Source organism: Myotis brandtii, unplaced genomic scaffold, assembly GCF_000412655.1.
Source record: "Myotis brandtii unplaced genomic scaffold, ASM41265v1 scaffold250, whole genome shotgun sequence".
Taxonomy (NCBI): domain Eukaryota; kingdom Metazoa; phylum Chordata; class Mammalia; order Chiroptera; family Vespertilionidae; genus Myotis; species Myotis brandtii.
Window position 1 is genome coordinate 496,858 of NW_005359478.1, and position 19,483 is coordinate 516,340.

The 19,483-nt window shown below is 50.6% G+C and overlaps 3 protein-coding genes across 11 annotated transcripts in view; 2 read left to right on the forward strand and 1 right to left on the reverse strand.

The window, feature by feature from the left end:
• APH1A (APH1A gamma secretase subunit) lies at window positions 1-9,939 on the forward strand. Of its 3 annotated transcripts, none has more exons than XM_005867394.2 (7): window positions 1-487; window positions 1,039-1,209; window positions 1,380-1,453; window positions 1,687-1,809; window positions 1,967-2,094; window positions 2,506-2,629; window positions 2,961-3,744. In XM_005867394.2, exons 1-7 carry the CDS (start codon window positions 375-377, stop codon window positions 3,023-3,025), a joined length of 798 nt encoding a protein of 265 aa, XP_005867456.1. In that variant the 5' UTR covers window positions 1-374; the 3' UTR covers window positions 3,026-3,744. The 3 variants fall into 3 exon arrangements, with proteins under 3 accessions (XP_005867456.1, XP_014396198.1, XP_014396199.1); XM_014540712.1 differs by lacking the exon at window positions 2,961-3,744 and adding an exon at window positions 9,189-9,457 and having other exon boundaries at window positions 150-487; XM_014540713.1 differs by lacking the exon at window positions 2,961-3,744 and adding an exon at window positions 9,871-9,939 and having other exon boundaries at window positions 155-487.
• Window positions 4,063-10,035, reverse strand: CA14 (carbonic anhydrase XIV). Of its 3 annotated transcripts, none has more exons than XM_014540710.1 (11): window positions 9,952-10,035; window positions 7,795-7,815; window positions 6,735-6,914; window positions 6,210-6,352; window positions 5,897-5,992; window positions 5,648-5,714; window positions 5,260-5,417; window positions 5,043-5,163; window positions 4,795-4,815; window positions 4,603-4,687; window positions 4,344-4,488 (listed from the first exon to the last, which is right to left on the reverse strand). In XM_014540710.1, the coding sequence occupies exons 1-11, from the start codon at window positions 10,001-10,003 to the stop codon at window positions 4,431-4,433; spliced, it is 1,002 nt and encodes a 333-aa protein (XP_014396196.1). In that variant the 5' UTR covers window positions 10,004-10,035; the 3' UTR covers window positions 4,344-4,430. The 3 variants fall into 3 exon arrangements, with proteins under 3 accessions (XP_014396195.1, XP_014396196.1, XP_005867455.1); XM_005867393.2 differs by having other exon boundaries at window positions 4,344-4,491; XM_014540709.1 differs by lacking the exon at window positions 4,603-4,687 and having other exon boundaries at window positions 4,063-4,491.
• Window positions 9,951-19,483, forward strand: part of ANP32E (acidic (leucine-rich) nuclear phosphoprotein 32 family, member E) — a 26,079-nt gene continuing 16,546 nt past the window's right edge. Inside the window, exon 1 of one of the 5 annotated variants that reach the window (XM_005867389.2) lies at window positions 9,951-10,029. Coding sequence is in view for 4 of the 5 variants with exons in the window: in XM_014540717.1 (XP_014396203.1) it covers window positions 19,128-19,181 (54 nt within the window). In the remaining variant the exon portion in view is untranslated. Of the gene's footprint in view, window positions 10,030-18,769; window positions 19,182-19,483 lie in introns of those variants that run through there. The other 4 variants (XM_014540717.1, XM_005867392.2, XM_014540716.1 and 1 more) reach the window with 4 other exon arrangements.

The following is a 19,483-nucleotide window of genomic DNA, read 5'->3' on the forward strand; positions in this document are numbered from 1 at the left end:
GAGCCACGCCCATCACCGAAGTTGAGGGTTTAAAAGGGCGGGAGGACTACAACTCCCAGCAGGCCCTGCATCCCGCCCCCGCCGCGCCCCCTCCGATTTTCCATTGGCCGGGGGGCGGGGCGGGGATCAGATGGGAGGTGGCCAAGGGGCTGCGGCAGGGGTTTGTCCCCTCCTCGGCTTCCGTAGAGGAAGTCGCGCGGACTTGTATTTGGGGTTTCGGTGCCCCCCCTTCCCCTTCCCCGGGGCCCGGGGGTGACATTGCACCGCGCCCCTTACGGGGTCGCGTCGCCACCCCACGCGGACTCTCTGGCGGGCGTGCTCCTCCCATTTGCCTCTCTTGGCCAGGCCTCCACCCCGCCCCCAGCTGACCAGCAATGGGGGCCGCAGTGTTTTTCGGGTGCACTTTTGTCGCTTTCGGCCCGGCCTTCGCGCTCTTCTTGATCACTGTGGCTGGGGACCCGCTTCGTGTCATCATCCTGGTCGCAGGGTGAGTAGGGGTCGGGGTGACTCGGGAGGGCGCCCAGGAGAGAGATCGGGTAGGGGCTGGAGGAAGTGGGGTTACCCGGGAGCCGGAGTTGGGGGAGGCAAGTCGGAGGGGAAGATCGGGAAGGGCTGAGTCGGGGGTTTGGGCGATTGCCCCTTCCCGCAGCTGGTTTCCGCCTTCCAGGGATCGCACAGATTCCTTCTACACTTCTTCCGGCGACGTCAGAGGCGGCCGCGGCCAGGGCTCGGGAGGGGCTGTGGGACTTCGGGCGGCCCTAAGCGAGGATCCAGGCATGGATACCTCGCCCTACTGTGCGCATACACTCCCGCTCTCATTGGTCTGAAGGCTCTCGAGTCCATTTCTCCCCCATCCCCTGGGTCCGGGACCCTGTAGACTCCCTTGGTGGAGACACCTATCTTATCTGTTCCCTGTCTCCCTGACCATCCGGAAGTCTAACTTCCACTTTCCACGTTGCAGCTTTGGTTGGTTCCCCTCCTTGATTTCTCGGGCTGCCTCTCCCCTTTGCCTGTCTAATGGCCCCCGTTTTTCCTCAGGGCGTTTTTCTGGCTGGTCTCTCTGCTCCTGGCCTCTGTGGTCTGGTTCATCTTGGTCCATGTGACCGACCCGTCAGATGCCCGGCTCCAGTATGGCCTCCTGATTTTTGGTGCTGCGGTCTCTGTCCTTCTACAGGAGATGTTCCGCTTTGCCTACTACAAGCTGCTTAAGTAAGAAGATGGATGGTCTGGAGGGGAGAAGGGCAGAGGATTGCACCCTGGAAAGTGGGGCAGCCCCCGGGTGGTGGTTTGGAAGGAGAGGCACGAAGGGAGGATATTAGCGGGAAAGGAGCCTCCTGCCTTCCCTCATGTGTCCCCCGCCCCGCCCCGCCCCACCCCAGGAAGGCAGATGAGGGGTTAGCGTCGCTGAGTGAGGACGGAAGATCACCCATCTCCATCCGCCAGATGGCCTATGGTGAGCCAAGGGAGATGGGCTGGAGGAGGGCAGTGGACAGCTTCCTCTCTCTGGGAAGTCTCTAAGCGCCCACATGTTCTAAGTGGCTACGTGTTCCCTTCATGTCTGACTTCCAAGGAGAGGTGGTCTGGAGGGAGAGCAGGTGTGGGGGCTTGTGCCTGGAAACGGGGCGGGATCACTGGTAAGCAGGCTCTACTGATTTCTGACATTGATGAGCCCCTCCCTCCCCCCAGTTTCTGGTCTTTCTTTCGGTATCATCAGTGGTGTCTTCTCTGTTATCAATATTTTGGCCGATGCACTTGGGCCAGGTGTGGTTGGGATCCATGGAGATTCACCCTATTACTTCTTGACATCAGGTAAGACCCACTTTTTCCTCTTGACTTCATGCCCCACCCATCCTGACCCTGACCTCATGTATTGGCCCTCCCGGGGAGACTTCGGGTGGCTCAGCATCTCAGGAGGCTGGGAGAAGGTGAAGGATGTATCTCCCCCTCCCCCTCTCGCTCCCTGCAGCTTTCCTGACAGCAGCCATCATCCTGCTTCATACCTTCTGGGGAGTTGTGTTCTTTGATGCCTGTGAGAGGCGACGGTACTGGACTTTGGGCCTGGTGGTTGGGAGTCACCTACTGACGTCAGGACTGGTGAGTCAGGGACAGGGGCCTAAGTCAGAGAAAAATTGAATGGTGGGTTGTATGGAGGGGAACCGTATCTTCACTTCTGAACATTTAAAAACTTATCTTGGGAGAAGGCAGAAAGGTGAGTCTTTAGAGGTCCCTCACTTCAGCACCAACGAAGTAACCTTCCCTGGGATGCTCTGGGGAGGAGTTTGCATGGATGGGTCAAGCTGTAATGCAGATGGCCTGAGGTGAGCAGGAGCGGAGGAAGCTGAAAATCAGAAGTCTCCTTAACCACAAGATGTTGGTGCTGAAGGGAAGGCCTGGGGGACTTGAGTGAGATGTCTGGGCGAGGTTTGGGTCAAAGGCACAAAGAGTACATGGGGATTGGGCAGAGGAAGAATCTAACCTTTTTTCTACTCTTACTCCCATCCCCAGACATTCCTGAACCCATGGTACGAGGCCAGCCTGCTGCCCATCTATGCAGTCACGGTTTCCATGGGGCTCTGGGCCTTTATTACAGCTGGAGGGTCCCTCCGAAGTATCCAGCGCAGCTTCTCGTGTAAGGACTGACTACCTGGACCGATCACCTGACAGATCCCACCTGTCTGCCCACTGCCCATGACTGAGCCCAGCCCCAGCCCCGGCCCACCGTTCACCATTCTCTGTCTCCTTCTCGTCGGTCTGTCCCACCACCTTCAGGGTTTTTCTTTGTCCATTGGTGACCTTTAGGCTTTACCAGGAGCAGCCTGGGGTCAGCCAGTCAGTGACTGGTGGGTTTGAGTCTGCACTTATCCCCACCATCTGGGGACCCCTTTGTTAACCCAGGACTTTCCATGTGTCAGTGCTCTGCTTCCACCCTGCCCAAGACTCACCTCCCTTCCCCTCTGCAGGCCGACGGCAGGAGGACAGTCAGGTGATGGTGTATTCTGCCCTGCGCATCCCACCCGAGGATTGAGGGAACCTTGGGGGGGGAACCCCTGTGCCTGGGGTGCTCCCCTGATCTCCTCGCTCTGTATTTCTCCATCTCCAGTTCTGGACAGTGCAGGTGGCCAAGAAAAGGGGCCTAGCTTAGCCATCACCATGAAGGTGAAATTAATGGCGGTGCAAGGTTAGATGAGCTCTGAGTTTCCCAGTATCTCCGCCCCAGACTGGACTTCTTAGTCTTTTTCTCAGGTCTGAGGGGAACCATTTTTGGTGTGATAAAGACCCAAAACTGCCTTTTTCTTTCCTTTTTTTTTGAGAAGGAAAAGGGAGGAGGTATGTTGGACTTCTCCTAACCTCCTCAAATTGCTCCTTCTAGCTGGGCTCCTATCTGTCCCCTATTCTCCATGGTCCCATGGGGGATAGGAAGGAAATGCATGTTTGGGAACTGGTATTACTGGAACTAATGTTTTAACCTCCTTGACCACCAGCATCCCTCCTCTCCCCAAGGTGAAGTGGAGGGTGCTGTGGTGAGCTGGCCCACTCTGGAGCTACAGTGCCACTGGAGGAGCCAGCCTACCCTGACATCGTAGGGAAGGAGGGAAGATTTTTTTCTAGTTTTTAATTGGGACTGTATGGGGGTGGGGTGGGGAGGTTTTCTATAAACTGTATCATTTTCTGCTGAGGATGGCGTGTTCCATCCTTTTAATCAAGGTGACTGTGATTTTGACTAATAAAAAGGACTTTATAATTGTGGGGGAACGTGCCTTTTAAGGAAGGGGATAACATTAGTTGAGATTCCTGTCCTCTCACGTCTCTGGTGCAACTTTCTTCCTAATTTGGCACCTCCGATCCCCTCCTGACCTAGGTTTGGTGCAAGGGCAGAAACATGGGCTGGTGGTTTAACATGTCGGAAACTTTGGGTTAAGCATTTTCTAGGGTCTCTCCGAGGATTGGGGTAAAAGAAGTTACTCACACATGCTTCTTTTTCCCTATCCTTTGCCTACCTCTGCCACCTGAGGGATTAAGGAACTCTCCCACACTCAAAAGTCCCAAAGGTAAAGCCAGAGGTGGGTCAGAAACCTTAATTTTCAAATATATTGAGCAAAAAATATAACCCCCACAACAGCAACCCTTTTTCCTGAGGGGATATCCTGCCCGTATCTAGCGAAAGAGCCATAAAGGAGAGGGGGTGGGGGAATTTGGGTCACATTCCCAACTTCCCCTACAACCAAACACAGTGTGCCCTCTGCATTATCAATGTAGGGCTCTCCTCATCTCCTATATGGTTTGAGAGACTGAAGTTCTTTCTTGACTGAGAGCCAGTCCATGACTGTCTGCAGGAAGGAGGGCTTTGTATTTCTGGCCAGTCTCTGTCCCCCATTCTGGACACTCCCTGACAGGTATGACCTAGGAGTCCATGATGTTCGAGATGGAGTCTATTCCGTGGCTTGTACTGAGGTGAATCCCACACTCTTCTCGTCTTCCAACTTCTTCTTCCTGGAACAGGGAACGGACATGACTGGTGCACTAGGAGAGACAGCTAAGTGGACTAGGAGAGTGCTTTTCAGTAGGAAAGAAGGGACTAGAGAATGGGAAGTAGGGCCTCACTGGATTTTCTTAGCGATGAAATAAACCACCACCACAAGGCAGAGGCTGCCAACCAAGATTCCCACTCCTATGCTCAGCATTTCACCTGGGAGAGAAAGAGGGCGGGTGTCAGCCCAAGACTGACATAGATATTGAGCCCTTCCCTTCTCGTTGAGGAGCCCCCCTCCCCAGTAACTGGGCAGGGTGCCTTACCTGTGGTATACGGGGATTCGTCTGTAAGGAAAGGAAACTTGGGTCAGTGGGGCGTCAGAGCCCCATCCCAGCGTGCCCCAGTACTTGGGGAAGTCACCTGGCCGCTGAGGGTTGGGGCCTGGTTCCCAGTCCAAGTGAGTCCTGGAAACCCTTACCCTCTTAGCCTTCTTTTCCTCCCAGGGGCCCCCTAGTTCCTGCCACGGAGAACCCCAGTTTCCCCCCTCCTTTTCCGAGCTTTGTACAGTCACCTTGGTTGAAAGAAGCAAGGACTTTTCGCTGATTGAGAGGTTGTGGGACTCGGTAGGTCTGCTCCAGGACCTGAGCGGGCTCCATCTCTCTAGAGAGTAGTGTCTCCTGCAGCTTTTCCAGCTAGAAGAGTGGGGTTCAAGGAGAGTGTCACTTAGGTGTGGGAAAGGGTCTGGGGTCACAGCTGTGGCTTTGCTGCCTCACCTCCCCACCACTCACCTGTCCCGCTGAAATCTGGACCTTCTGGCTGAAGACTGTCCAGACCACACTCTGGTGGCAGGGGGGTGTGGTGAGTGAGCCGTTGTAGCGGAAAAACTGTGCCAGCTCTGGGGGGAGCAGCTCTTTCACGCTGAAGGGAGGCACTGAGGTCTTCTGACCTGGGGGAGAACGGACTGGGATCATCCTCCGGCTGCACCCTAGCTCTAGTTTCCCTAGAAAGGGCGCCCGGAAGCAGAATTCCTGCTGCTGCCTCACTCCCTCATCTCTGGCCTCTTAGTATTTATTTATTTATTTATTTATTTATTTATTTTGCGGTGGGATTGGGGGAGGGAGGGATTTCCCTGATGTCTAATCTCACTTTGTCCTAAAATAGATTTTTAGGGCTCACCTTTATACCTGATTTCATGCAAGCGACTCAGAATGTGTTCATAAGCTGGATTCTCAGTCTCACCCACCTGGAAAGGGAGAGAGTTCGGCATGAGTCCATGTTTGGAGTAAGACATTCATTAGAAAATAAATGGTCAGAGTGGTTGCTCACTTGCCTTGGGAGGGAGACCAACAACAGACATGGGCAGAATAGGACTGAGGGGTGCAGAGGGAGTGAAGAGAGACCTAGAAGGCAGTGGGGGCCACTCACCTCCATGAGGATGCCCAAGACAGCCAGGCCCTGAGGGCTCTTCATAGCCTCACTCACGCTGTTGTAGGAATCAGAATCGTAATGCACGATGTGGAGCTGAGGGGGGAGGGAATCGGGTCATTTCATCTTTTCTCCACCACCCGCTCCCAAAGGCTCTGGCCTCAGCCACCACCACCCCCACTTCCAGCCCCAGATCTGCCCGCAGGGTCGGTGTTATCCTCCACGTGTGACTCTCCCAGTTTCCAGGCCCTCCTTTCCCGGGTGCCGACCCTGCCTGTCACCACGTGCTGGTCCAAGCCTCGCTCTCTGGTACCTCTGCAGCCGAGGCTTTGCTGTTGATCTGGTGCTCGGACCCCATCAGGGATCCTCTCTCACCCCAGTGCAGGTGGAGCTGGACAGCTACATATTTCCGGGGAAGTCCCTCCAGGTACAGGGTAGGGGGCAGAGAGAGTTGCACTGTGAGGGAAAGAGAGCGAGCGCTCGGGTTGGTAGAGGAGTGTGGACACATCCCCACCCCTGGGTTGCCGCCAATTCTTGGGAGACTTGGCCAGCCTTCTCAGTCTTCCTTCACCAATAGCACCCAGTTCTTCCCATGGGCCACTGCTTTTCTAGCACATCTTTCTCACTGAAGATCAAGTCGATGGTGTTAGACCAATCCACCCAGAGAGCTTGATCATAGACATTCAGTTCCCACTTTTGCTCCAGGAGCCTCATCCCCATTCTCACATCTCCACGTGTCTAGAAGCAGCCTTGGGATTCAGAAGTCGGGAGAACGCTTCTCCCCCGACTGTAAGGTCAGAGCTCGCGCGGTCCCTTGCGTAGAGCCGGGGCTCGTTACCTGTGTGGCCATTGTTGTGCAGCTCCAGAGGCTCGGTGCCAGGCTGGTCATATCCGTGGGGCCGCAGAGCGGGCAAGTCCGAGTCAAAAGTCACACTGTTTGTCTCGATATTGATGGGGGACTGGGCATTGCCTCCACACTCAGGGAAAGAGGCCGGCCAGTGGTCTTGACCATGTGGGCCTGGTGGAAGTTACCACAGATATTTGTCCTGCCCTCCAGCCATCACCCCCCCAGGTTACACATCTGTGTAGAGGCAGAGATGCGTGTCCTCCCGCCCCAGGTGAAGACCCCGTTGTGTTCAGCTGAGTGAGGTAGGAGCCCCCGCTGGACCCGATGCTTCTGTTTCCTCCTCCTCCCCCGGGCAGGGCTGACCCCAGCTTTCCTGAGAGATGGGGGTCGTGGGTTTTACTTACCTGTAGTTTGAGGACAAGAAAGCTCACTGAGAGGAAGAGGGGCTGGATAAAACCCCTCATGCCCAGCCGGGGAGGGGAGTAGGAGCAGGAAAACGGGACATAAAAGGGTCCTGGAGAGGCAGGGTCTCTGTAGGGCTTTTCCTCATTTGCTTTTTGCTCTCACCCTGGACCTTGCATCGACTCTGGACTTGTTAAGTTATTAATCAGAAGTTCAAAGGAATTGAATTCCACCTCCAGCAGGATCACAAACAATCCTGCCATTCTGTGCCTCACCCCTGACCTCGAGTTCTGTCCCAGTTCCAGATGCAGGTTGGGGGTAGAATCGATTAGGATAGAGAGGTAGGAGGTGAATTGGCAGCTACGCTCACGGTTCATTTTCCCTATCCAATATTCTTTCCACTCCAACTCCCCCTTCCCACAAACGGAGGACGTAACTGGCTTTTCTGCCGAGTCGGGGTGTGGGATTTGATGATTCGAACAAGGTCTACGAGTCACATATCCAAAACCTAGGACCTGGGGTGATGGGGAAGGAAAGGAGCTAGGGCGAAAAGCTAAAGCAAGCCGTACGACATAAATCTTCCTGCCAGGTGAAGAGGTCCCCGTGTGAAAGGAGAAATCAGTGTAGGTAGGCCTTGGATTCAGCTCACCCTCATATGTCCAGTGTTCATCTGCAAGGCAGAGTAATTTGAGTTACAGCCTGGGGCATCTGTACCCTCCACCTCCCTCTCTGCTCTCTCCTCCTCCTCCCTCTTCCTCCTCCCTCCTTCTCTTCTCTTCTCCTCCTGGTTGCCTGGGCTCCAGAGCCTGGCTCTGGCCTGGGCTAAGGGGAGGAGAAAAGACAAGGGGCCAGGGCAGCTTCTCTTCAGGCTTGGGCTCCACTTCCTCAGACTGCAGGCCATTCCATAGGCCCCTAGGCCCCTGGGACTCCCTCCCCGCCCTCCCCAATGCCTGCCACCTGGCTCTCTCCCTCCTCCCTCTTCCTCCTCCCTCCTCCTCCTCCCTCCGCTCCAGCACTTCCCATAGGAAGCCCTGAAACTGGACACCTCAGCGGAAAGGTCGGAAAGGTCAGGGGCCTATTTAAAATCACCAGCCAGGCTGTGCCTGTGCTTGCGGCTGCGTAAAGGGGGTGGAGAAATAAAAGAGATAAAGCCCGGAGACTAAAATTAACCTGGATCCAAATGAGCAGTCCACCCAACCCTCACTTTTCCCCAGCCTGTGCCAAGCCAGTCTAACACTGAGAAGATCGGAGTGGGCAGGGGGTTTGGAGGAAAGAGATGAACAGGGAGGGAAAGGAAGTTCAGAGGAGGGGACAGTGTTACTGAGGGGAGAAGGGCATTGCTCAGATCAAAGCACTGAGCGGGCGGTGAACATTTAGCTTCCTCCTCTGGTTCCAGTCCCTCTAAAGGAAATGTCCCCCATCACCAGGAGCCTCTGCTCCCCAGATTCCCAGATGGCTAGGGAAGGCGGGAGTCAGGCCAGGGTCCACTCCACACGGAGGGTGGTGGGTGGGCACAGGCAGCCAGGCTGGCAGGGACAGGATGAAAGTGGAGCATTGTGTGTGGGAAAGAGAGCTGCCAGCTGGGTCACATGCCAGGCTCGCGTGCAGTCCCGTCTGGGGCTGACAGGCAGGGGGTCTGCTGGCCCGGCTCTCACCGCACCCAGAGCCAAATTGCTTCCAGGGGGAAAGCGAGCCCTCCCTGCAGGTTCCGTCTGCATTATTCAAATGGCTAGAAACTTTGGAGAAAAATCCTAACTTCCCTCCTTTCTCTCTCTTATTCCCTTAAATTCCTCAGACTTCTAAGATATCCTTGATCTCAGTCTTGGGTTCTTCTGCTAGCCCATCCCTTGGTTCAGACAACAGTGAAAAGCCGCCCACCGGAGGCTAGAGGAGCCTCCATTCACCAGTTCAGCGGGACGTCCTAACAACTCGAACCCCTGGCCCTGGGCAGGGGCCGCCTGGCCCTTCCCCTCCACCACATCCTCACACACTCATTTTACATCGCTTCCTGAGGACTTTCCCCATTTTTTTCTCTTTCCTCAGATGCAATGAGCTGCTCTGCATTTGGCTCCCCCACCATCCTCTCTGTTCCACCGTGCTCTCTAGACAACCCTCTTCACCGCGTTCTTCCAACGACTCAATCACACACCTACTGGGTGCTGGGTACTGCGGGAGGCACAGGAGACACAAATATGAGGGGTGGGGTCCTGGGGACGCCCCCGAAGCACCTCAGCCTGTTCTCCCAAGAGTCCCCCCTCAAGTCCCTGGGGCTCCTGAAAGGCCTTTATAAACTGTAAAGGGCCCAGTTGTGTTGACTATCATTGCTACTTCCTTCTAGGGAAAAACTGGGAAATTAGTCATTCCACAGACTCAAAGGGGCCCTTGGCCATGAGGTTCATGGTCCGGCATCAGGGTCTGAGTTAGGCCGGTGGTTAGGCTATACCCCTCCCTGACATCAGTTTTTTATTTTCTCATTCCAGGGCTCTTTGACTCCCTAATTGGGGGAGTTAGTAGATGAGACAGGGACGAGGGCAGTGGGGGCAAGAGCTCTGGAGAGAATCTAGCCAGCACAGAGGTTCCAGAGTGTGTTTACACATCCTGCCCCCACCCCCCAGAGCCCCCCTCCTCACTAACAGCAGGGCTGGGAAGGCAGAGGGGAAAGAGGCAAGTGATCTTCTCCCCACCCCCCTGTTTTGCCCCCCAATCACTGAGACTATTTTTCTAGCCCCTAGGCTTCCTTAACCACCCTCCTCCCGCTAAGCTTGCGTAAGGACATCAGCAGACACCGACATTCAGATGTACCTACCCCCGAAAGCAGCCAGGATCCAAATCACCTGTAGCAGGAACGTGAAGAACATGATGGTATCCTCAGAAGGAGCACAAGGTACTGGGAGTTTGGAGACTGGAGGACCAGATTAGAGAGGGGGGTGGGGGGGAGAGAGAGAGAGAGTGAGAGAGAGAGAGAGAGAGAGAGAGTCCTGAAGTTGAATGTATTTCTCTCTTCTCTTTTTCTCTTGCTGTCTCTGTGTCTCTGTGGGCTTCCAGGGTGGTTGGTTCTCAGCCGGCTACCGTTGGTTTCGAGGTTCCCCAGGACAAATCTCGGTGCCCTCTCTCTGGGCCCTCTCTCTTTTATCTCCCTCTGCAGTCTTCACTCTACTTGCTGGCCAGCGACTTCACAATTGCCTTCTGCTTTTAAGGTGGCTCTGGATGGGTATAGGTGGGGAGCTGGGCTGCCTGGGTTGCTGGCCAACAGCTCCTTAAATAGCCGATTAGGCATGCAGGTTGGCCCTGCTCAGAACCGGAGCACGCTGAGTGCACCCCGGGTTCCACTGGAGACCTGGCCCTGGCTCAGGAGCCCAGCTGGGTGAGCTCTTCCTTCCTCCTCTTTCCACACAGACACTGTTCAGAAGGGTGTCCCCTGGAGGGGGAGCGGGCAGGGAAGGAGGGCTTCGGGGTTCAATCCAGCCCACGCAGGGGGACACTGGGTTCTCATTCCCCGGCTGGCTGCTCTGAGGAGCAGCTCCCTGGGTGGTGTGGGGCAGTCGGTGGGAGGACCCGTTCCCAATCTCCTGAAGAATTTGAACGGCGCTGGAATAGGAAGAGGCCAGAGTTAGGAGACAGGTGACCAGGAGGAGTTGGGAGACTCAGGGTAGGAAGTCAAGGACTAAAACCTGAGTTGTGGGAAATAAAGAGGAGCAGCGAGGCCAAGAGAACTTGTCTGGAGTGCCTGTCACCACCCCCTTCCCACGGTGAGGCCCGGGTCCACGTGCCTGTGTGGCCTGGGTGGGGGGTGGGGGTTTTGTTTGTTGTATAAAGCCCATTTGTATGCCCAGCGGGGGAGGGGCTGTCGCAGCACCATGGGGAGACAGCGGCTCCAACTGCCAGACCCAGGCACCTCCCTCCCCAGGGAGTCCAGATCTAGGGCAGGCTTTTGTCACTGAAAAGGACACTAACCCCTGGCAGGGAGGCCAGGGCAGGAGGAGAGATGGGGAGACCTTAGAAACAATCACTGCCATCACCAAAAAAGGCGGGCTCCAGAGAAAGAGGGGGGAGGGAGCCCAGAGAGACCATGTGACCCGGCTGGAAGAGGGGCCCAGGGTCTTCCCTCCCAACAAAGGGCTGAGCAGGACACGAGGGGCCCAGTGAGACCTGCCGCGGGGGCTGGGCGCGGGGCCGTGTCGGGAACGTGGGCTGCTGCTTGCTCCCCACGGGACTGGAAATCCCGATCGGAATGTACACCCGAAGTCCTTCACTAGAGAATGGGAAACCCAGACACTTTCAGACCAGACGCTGCGATCTCTCTCTCCTCCATACCCTTCATCAGTCACCAGCCCGAGGATGCTCCCATCTGAGCTCCCTCTGCCCTCCCTCCTCGCTCCTGCTAAGTAGCAATAAATAGCCAAAGCAAAGCGAGCGGAAGCTGAATAAGGGAGCAGGATAAACGCCCAACAGAATAAAGCCTGTGCAGGGTCATCAGCACCTGCGGAGGCAGGAGCCCCTGGCCCAGGCCTTTCTGTGAATGATCTGCAAAGCCAAGCCATTTTGCAGGTGTCACTTCCTTTTTAATTCTCTCATCACCCTCGATATGATTTTTCCCTTACAGGAAAGTTGTCATTGTTAATCCTCACCAAGGATATATTTTTCTATTGATTTTTTTTTAGAGGAAGTGGAAGGGAGGGAGGGAGGGAGGGGGAAAGAGAGAGAAACATCAATGTGAGAGAGACATATGATTGGTTGCCTCCCACATGCTCCCCAACCGGTCTGGGTTTGAACCTGCAACCCTGGTACATGCCCTTGACACGGAGTTGAATCCTGGCCTGCCCCATCCCCCCCCGCCCCACAATGTGTGGGCTGCTGCTCTATCCATTGAGCAACACCAGCCAAGGCACTTACTGTAAAGTTTTGTTTTGAGGTTCCCATAAAGTCCCCACACATCTCATCTAAGAAGAATGGATGGTAAAGTGTAAATTAGACTTCCTGGGGATGAGGATAGTTATCACAGAGGAACAAGAAGGGAAAAAAAAAAAACCCAAAGAAAAAGCAGAGCTCTGGCTGGGGTTGGCCTGTGCACCGAAGGGTCTCGGATTCCATTCCCAGTCAAGGGCAAATACTTGGGTTGCAGGTTCACTCTCTGCCCCCTGGTCGGGGCGTGTGTGGGAGGCAACCAGTAGATGTGTCTCTCTCACATTGATGTTTCTCTCTTTCTCCTTCCCCTCCCCCCCCCCTTCCACTCTCTCTGAAAAGCAATGGAAAAAATATTCTCTGGTGAGGATTAACAAAAATAAAAGAAAATAAAGAAAAGAAAGCAGAGAGGTCTTTTGCTTGGCACTAAAGAAGGGCCTGCTCAGAATGAGCTCCGAGTTCCTGGGGAGCGCCTGGGGCTGTGATTCAACCGCCCGAGGCAGGGAGTGTGTCTTGCCAGGCGCCACCTCCTGGTTGTCTATGAACTTTTTTTTAAACTTTGTTAGAATTTGAATTTAAAATGTTTTGTGAGTGATTCCTTCTGGGAAGTGTTTCACTGCCGGTGGGCTCTGGGATTTTGTCTACACAATTGAACACTGTTTCACAAAGATGTCTGAGCCCCAACTCAGCATTTCTCACTTCCGAGTGAGCAGCTCATCTAGGCCCTCGTGCTTCCCCAAAGGACAAAGGGCCTGGTTTCTAGACGAGGGAAGCACCATCTCCAGAGACTTGCCTTTATTTTGATCTTTGGCTCCCATGTGGATATTTCCGATGTCACCAGGCTGCTTTGGGATAGATGTCAAGAGGAGCCTTATATGTTTAAGAAAAGAAGCCTCCCCACCCCCACCCCCACCCTCACTCTCACCCCCTTAGTTGCTACTCAAACTCTGGCACCTTTGTTTTAATTCCACTTTCCAGCCCTTGCCTTACACCGGGTTTGGCTGAAACCCTACAAAAACCAAGGCACTCCGCTGCCTTCTGGCGCCATCTCCTGACCTCTCAAAGGTAGTGAAATGTGAACAGGTCAGAATCAAAAGCGTCCAAGTGTGGCGAGTTTTTGGTTTGTTTTTCCTTCAAAGGCCCTTTTAAAAAAAAGGATATTTAAACTTACTAAATATCCCAAATAGATGTGTCTATTAAACATAAAACACCTCACAGGAAGCCACTAGGTTCTCTGAGTTTGTATGACGAGTACAGTGGGGCCTTGACTTACGAGTGTCCCGACTAACGAGTTTTTTTGAGATACCAGCTGTCTCTCGGCCGATTTTTTGCATTGAGTTGATAGAGTAATTTGAGTTAACGAGCTCCTTAAGGAGCTCGGTCTCGGAACGAATTAAACTCGTAAGTCAAGGCCCCACTGTATATGAGAGTTCAGAGAGGAAGGGAGGCAGATCAAAAGGAACTTCCTCAAGCAGTACAGGTGGTAACTAATTGCTGAGGGCAGAGAATCAATGAGGAGACAGAATTCAATAGCATCTGATTTCCTACAAGTGCAAGCAACTGTGTTCCGTGAAGTAATACAGACCCAGAAATAGTCTAACTTGGTAGATAATCACATTTATTATCACACCCTTGTCTTCTAACACATTGGTACTGAAGCCCCTTAGGTGAACACAAAAGTTTCCAAGAATTAAAGTAATTTGGGGGAGGGTGGATCATTTTCTTAGCTTTCCAGTTCACATGCAGGACAGATACTAGTACAGTCTAAGAATCTTGTAGAAAGAGGACAGGTAAGAATTTGTGGTCTGAAATGTTGTAACTTTAATTAAAAAGGAGTAATTTTGTGTCACGCATTGATTCCATGCCCAGAACACTGCCTGGTACATAAATATTTGCTGATTGAATGAATGAATCTAGTCATTGGGACATTTATTTACCTTTTTTTTTTTTTTACCTTTGGTATTTCGCAGAATTTTATACCAGAAGGATCCTCAGGCGTCATTCCAACTCCCTTATTTACCTTGTAAAGACTGAGCTTTGAGGGATTTAGGGATTTTCCTGTGGTTTGTCATACAGTTGCTAAGCTGAACCAGAGCAAGGATATAGGTACCACTGAACTTCCTCCTGTACCACTGCTTCTCAAACGACAGTGTGCATCAGAATCGTCTGGAAAGCTTATTAAAATACAAATTTCTGGGCCTCCCCCTTTCACAGTTTCTGATTCCATAGTTTGGGGTATGTCCAGAAATTTGCATTTCTGACAGGTTTCAGTGTGACGCTGAGGCTACTGGTCTGAGGCACCACACAAGAACGAATGCCCCACACCAACTGGAGAAGCAGAGGTAGCAGGGGATTTGCCACTCTTTGTAGGGGTTCCAGTCATCTCGAATTGTTCTTTGCAGTCACTTTTGTAGAGTTTAGCAACAATGCCTTCATTAGTTATAAACATATATGGAATACTTCCAGGCACTAGGCATCATGCCAGACCCTAGAAATAAAAAAATTAATCAGATGTAATCCCTGCCCTTAAGAACTTCTTAGGGGATGCAGATACCTTACCCAATTACTGGAATACAATGGTGACAAGTTCTAATTAGCGGTAGAGCAAAGTGTTTATGGGAACCAAGGCAGATGGACAATTAGCAGTGAGATTTTCTTGACCTCATGTCAACAATCTTTCCACAGGAAGGGAGCATAACTAGGTCCTGTAGTCACATGTAAGAACATAAAAATTGCTACTCCAAGGAAGGCAGACTCCTGTTTCATTGTCTCTGAGGGTGACACCAAATGATAGGTTATATCAAGGCCGGATTCTCTTAATATAGCTGATAAACTGCTCCCTTTGCAAGGAGGAAGGACAAAGGATATCATGGTGCCCTAGAATTGTGATTATTTGTCCTATCTGCTTTGGTGGCCACCTCATTCTGCCTATCTTCTTTTTCTTCTTCTTCTCTACCATTTTTCTTTTTCTTCTCTACCATTCATCTAACTCAAATGATGATTGTGTACCAACCCAAGCAAAATACATTAACACTTCCTTTCGATTGTTTGAAGATTCTGTTAAAGAGAATTTTTTCTTTATTTTCCTTTATGTCTGAATTGCTATAGGGATAGAAATTAGAGGGTAATACACCAAAATCTTGTGATGATGGGTATTCGTGGTTTAAATCATCCCCTAAATAAGAAGTCTATTCTCAGATCAGAATGTGACAAATGATTTGGATTTCTTTGAAACCTTATAATGAACTAGCTTGCTGTGCTTTCATTGACATTTTGCTTTCAAAATATCTATACATTTTTCAAAAGGATATGGGTCTTGAAGATAAAGTCACTTGGCTGAGGTTACATAGAAATATTAATAGGACAAAGAATCAGGCTCTGACTGACCCCTCACTCAAAAGGTGTTAAAATAATTAAAAAACAAAAATCTTTAAAGAAAATAGAGGGAAGCCCTAGCCGGTTTGGCTCAGTGGATGGAGCATTGGCCTGTGGACCAAAAGGTCCCAGGTTCGATTACCGTCAAGGGCAGGTACCTTGGTGGCAGGCTCCTCCCCCATCCAGGACCCTGGTCTGGGCTCCTGCAGGAGGCAACCAATCGATGTGTTTCTCTCACATTGATGTTTCTCTCTGTCTTTCCCTTTCTCTTCTACTCTCCCTAAAAATCAATGGAAAAATATCCTCAGGTGAGGATTAACAAAAAAGTAAATAAAAATAAATAAATAAAAGGAAATAGAGGTCTGGCTCAGTTAATTCCCTGTAGTAGCTAAGGAGGCATTGCTCTGAGGAGGAAGTACAAATACAAAAACCAATAAACCTTTTTTTAAAGCTTCAAGTAATTTCTAAGGCAACACGTGCAAAAGTGAAATGCAACATTTTTTAAAGGTTAAATTGGCTTTATTCAATGATTCATAAATCACTTATTAATGTGCTCACAGACCCTGCATTATCCCCATTGTTCTACCATTCATCTTGCATTTTATTTCATGTATCACATGTATTTTATTTAAGTAACCCTCTCACAAGTTGGTTATAAATCCATGCACTTTGGGAAGGATTGGCCCTTTTGCTCCTTTTTTAAAACAATTAAAAAAAAAAAAAACAGTTCCTTGGAGTTGGCACCAGAATGGTAGAGAACATCTGATATTGGAAATGGTTTGTCACTTTTCCTTAATTATTATTTTAAATTATAGAAGTGATAGCTGGTTAGGGAAAATAGAAGATTCAAAAAAATAACATCACTCAAAATTCTCACAACTAGAGATAACCACTGTTAATATTCTGATACCTTACAAACTTTTTTTCTATGAAGCTACATCCGAATGCATATATTTTGTGTGTATAAATATTGTTTTTATAAAAATAGGACCATACTATATACATAATTGGTCTATAACCTTTCTAACATTATTTTGTGAACATGCTTCTATGTCAAAAATATAAATCCCTGTCATCAATTTAAGCTGCATAGTATTATATAGAAGTAACTGATGTATTGAACCAATCCTTTGCCTTCAGACTCTTAGGGCCCCTCCTCCCCAGTTTTTACCTATAACAGACAATATTTCAATCACAATATTCTTGTTCACGTATATTTACACATCCGTCCAATTGTTTTTTAAAGTGGAATTGCAAGAGGGCATATAGTTTAAAAAAAACCCCACCTTTTTATTGGGAAAAAATGTTCAGATTCATTCCTTTTTAAAAAATAAAGTTTATGGAGGTATAAATTACATACAGTAAAATCCACCCTTTTTAGTGTACAGTTCTATGAATTTTGACAAATGCATACAATTGTGTGACACCATCATAATCAAGATGTAGAGCAGTTCATCACCCCTGACACCCTCCCTGCCATAATTCCTTTGTGCCCCTTCATAGTCAGCTTCTCTTCCCACACTCATCCTTTGGTCACGACTGATCTGTTTTCTGACCCTATAATTTTGCCCTTTCCAGAAAGTCTATGTATTATATTGTACAGTATGTGGTCCTCTTTGTTATTGTTAATTCTCACCTGAGGATATTTTTTAAAGTATTTATTTTTTTAATTAAAAAATTTTAAAAATATTTTTATTGATTTCAGAGAAGACGAGAGAGACAGAAACATCAATGATGAGAGAGAATCCATTGATCAGCTACCTCCTGCAAGCCCCACACTGGGGATCAAATCTGCAACCCGGGCATATGCCCTGACCGGAAATTGAACCCTGACTATCTTTGTGGTGGGGCAGGATCTCAGGGAATTATCAGGGTGACGCCAGCAGAATTTATCAGGCGCAATCATGGTGGAAGTTAAAATACCATTTTTTAATATGGTATTTTAAAATCAATATATTTTTATTGATTTCAGAGAGGAAGGGAGAGGGAGAGATAGAAACATCAATGATGAGAGAAACTCATTGATCGCAGCTTCCTGCACGCTCCCCACTGGGGATCCAGCCCCCAACCCAGGCATGTGCCCTTGACCTGAATTAGATGTAGAGCAGTTCATCACCCCTGACACCCTCCCTGCCATAATTCCTTTGTGCCCCTTCATAGTCAGCTTCTCTTCCCACACTCATCCTTTGGTCACGACTGATCTGTTTTCTGACCCTATAATTTTGCCCTTTCCAGAAAGTCTATGTATTATATTGTACAGTATGTGGTCCTCTTTGTTATTGTTAATTCTCACCTGAGGATATTTTTTAAAGTATTTATTTTTTTAATTAAAAAATTTTAAAAATATTTTTATTGATTTCAGAGAAGACGAGAGAGACAGAAACATCAATGATGAGAGAGAATCCATTGATCAGCTACCTCCTGCAAGCCCCACACTGGGGATCAAATCTGCAACCCGGGCATATGCCCTGACCGGAAATTGAACCCTGACTATCTTTGTGGTGGGGCAGGATCTCAGGGAATTATCAGGGTGACGCCAGCAGAATTTATCAGGCGCAATCATGGTGGAAGTTAAAATACCATTTTTTAATATGGTATTTTAATAAAATCAATTTTTTATTGATTTCAGAGAGGAAGGGAGAGGGAGAGATAGAAACATCAATGATGAGAGAAACTCATTGATCGCAGCTTCCTGCACGCTCCCCACTGGGGATCCAGCCCCCAACCCAGGCATGTGCCCTTGACCTGAATTGAACCCGAGGACCCTTCAGTCCGCAGGCTGATGATCTCTATCCACTGAGCAAAACCGGCTAGGGCTAAAATACCATTTTTATCCCGCCTCTGGTTCTGCACCAGAAGCTTGACCCAGCAGGGCAGTGCCAGGAAGGCATGCTTTTTATGTGATGTGCGTGCATGTTGCTGTGCACCTTGCCTACAAAGCAGGAGCTGTGCTTTCAAATCGCCAAGAACCAGTGCGTGCTGTGTGGTGAATACCCAATCTCGCAACTTGGGCACGGAAGACGGATGCTTTCCTTCTCCCTTTAACACTAAGGACATAAAGAAGAAAACAAAACAAAACACCCAAACAAACCCAGCAAGCATCAGAACCGCCCGAGAGCCTAGAGAAAGCGCGCCAATCACACAAAGAAAAGTAGGGGGGCTAGTGGGATTCAAAATAATTTCCCAGGACGAACACCCTCCTGGACCTATCGGAGTTAACTGCGCGCTTGGTTGTAGCTAATAGACACAGCTTGGCTGGTTCGGGCCCGCCCTCGAGGCTGATGGACATTTGTGCTGTCCAATGGAAGAGGGCGATGTTGAAGCATTAACCAATGCATTCGGGAGGTGGGCGGAGTGTGGGCCAGGGGGTTGGCGGTGTCGTGTCATGGAGGCTCAGTCTCTCAGCAGCCATTGAAGGGGAAGGAACTGCGGGTGTGTGTATGTGTGTGCGTGCGTGTGTGCATGTGAGTGCGCGCGCGAGTGTGTGGACAAGGAGGTGCTGGCAGCCGAGTTAGAGTCCCAACTCCTTGGACTCCATTGGCCATTCTCTTCTTTCTCCCCCACACCTCTCGGCTGGTGGTGGGCGTTTATATTTGCGTTTCTTTTCATTCATTTCCAAATCTTTTACAATTTGAGGGTTGGGGGTAGTGGGGAAGGCAGGGCCGGGTAACGGAGGAGAAGGGGAGCAGAGAGCAGGAGGAGGACATGGAGATGAAGACGAGGATTAACCAGGAGTTGAGGAACCGAGCCCCGGAGGAGGTGAGATGACTCAGCCCCCTCCCCTTCCCCACCAGCCAGTGTTCGGAGGATCGGGTTTCGGGGGGGCCCGGGTGGGTGCGCGGGGAGGGGTCATGAATTAACCCCAACCCCAGGAAATATTCAATTTGAAGTTTAAATCATTCATATCTTTTACTTAAAATGGCGAAGGGTGTAAGTTTCTAGGGGCGTTTTTGTGTGCCTGGGGGTTAGTCCCCTTCTCCTCTCCGGCGTCCTGGCCGCGTGGGGGCGGGAAGCAGGGTGTCGCGGGCCACTCGGCTCCCCGAGTGGCTCCTCCGGGGACA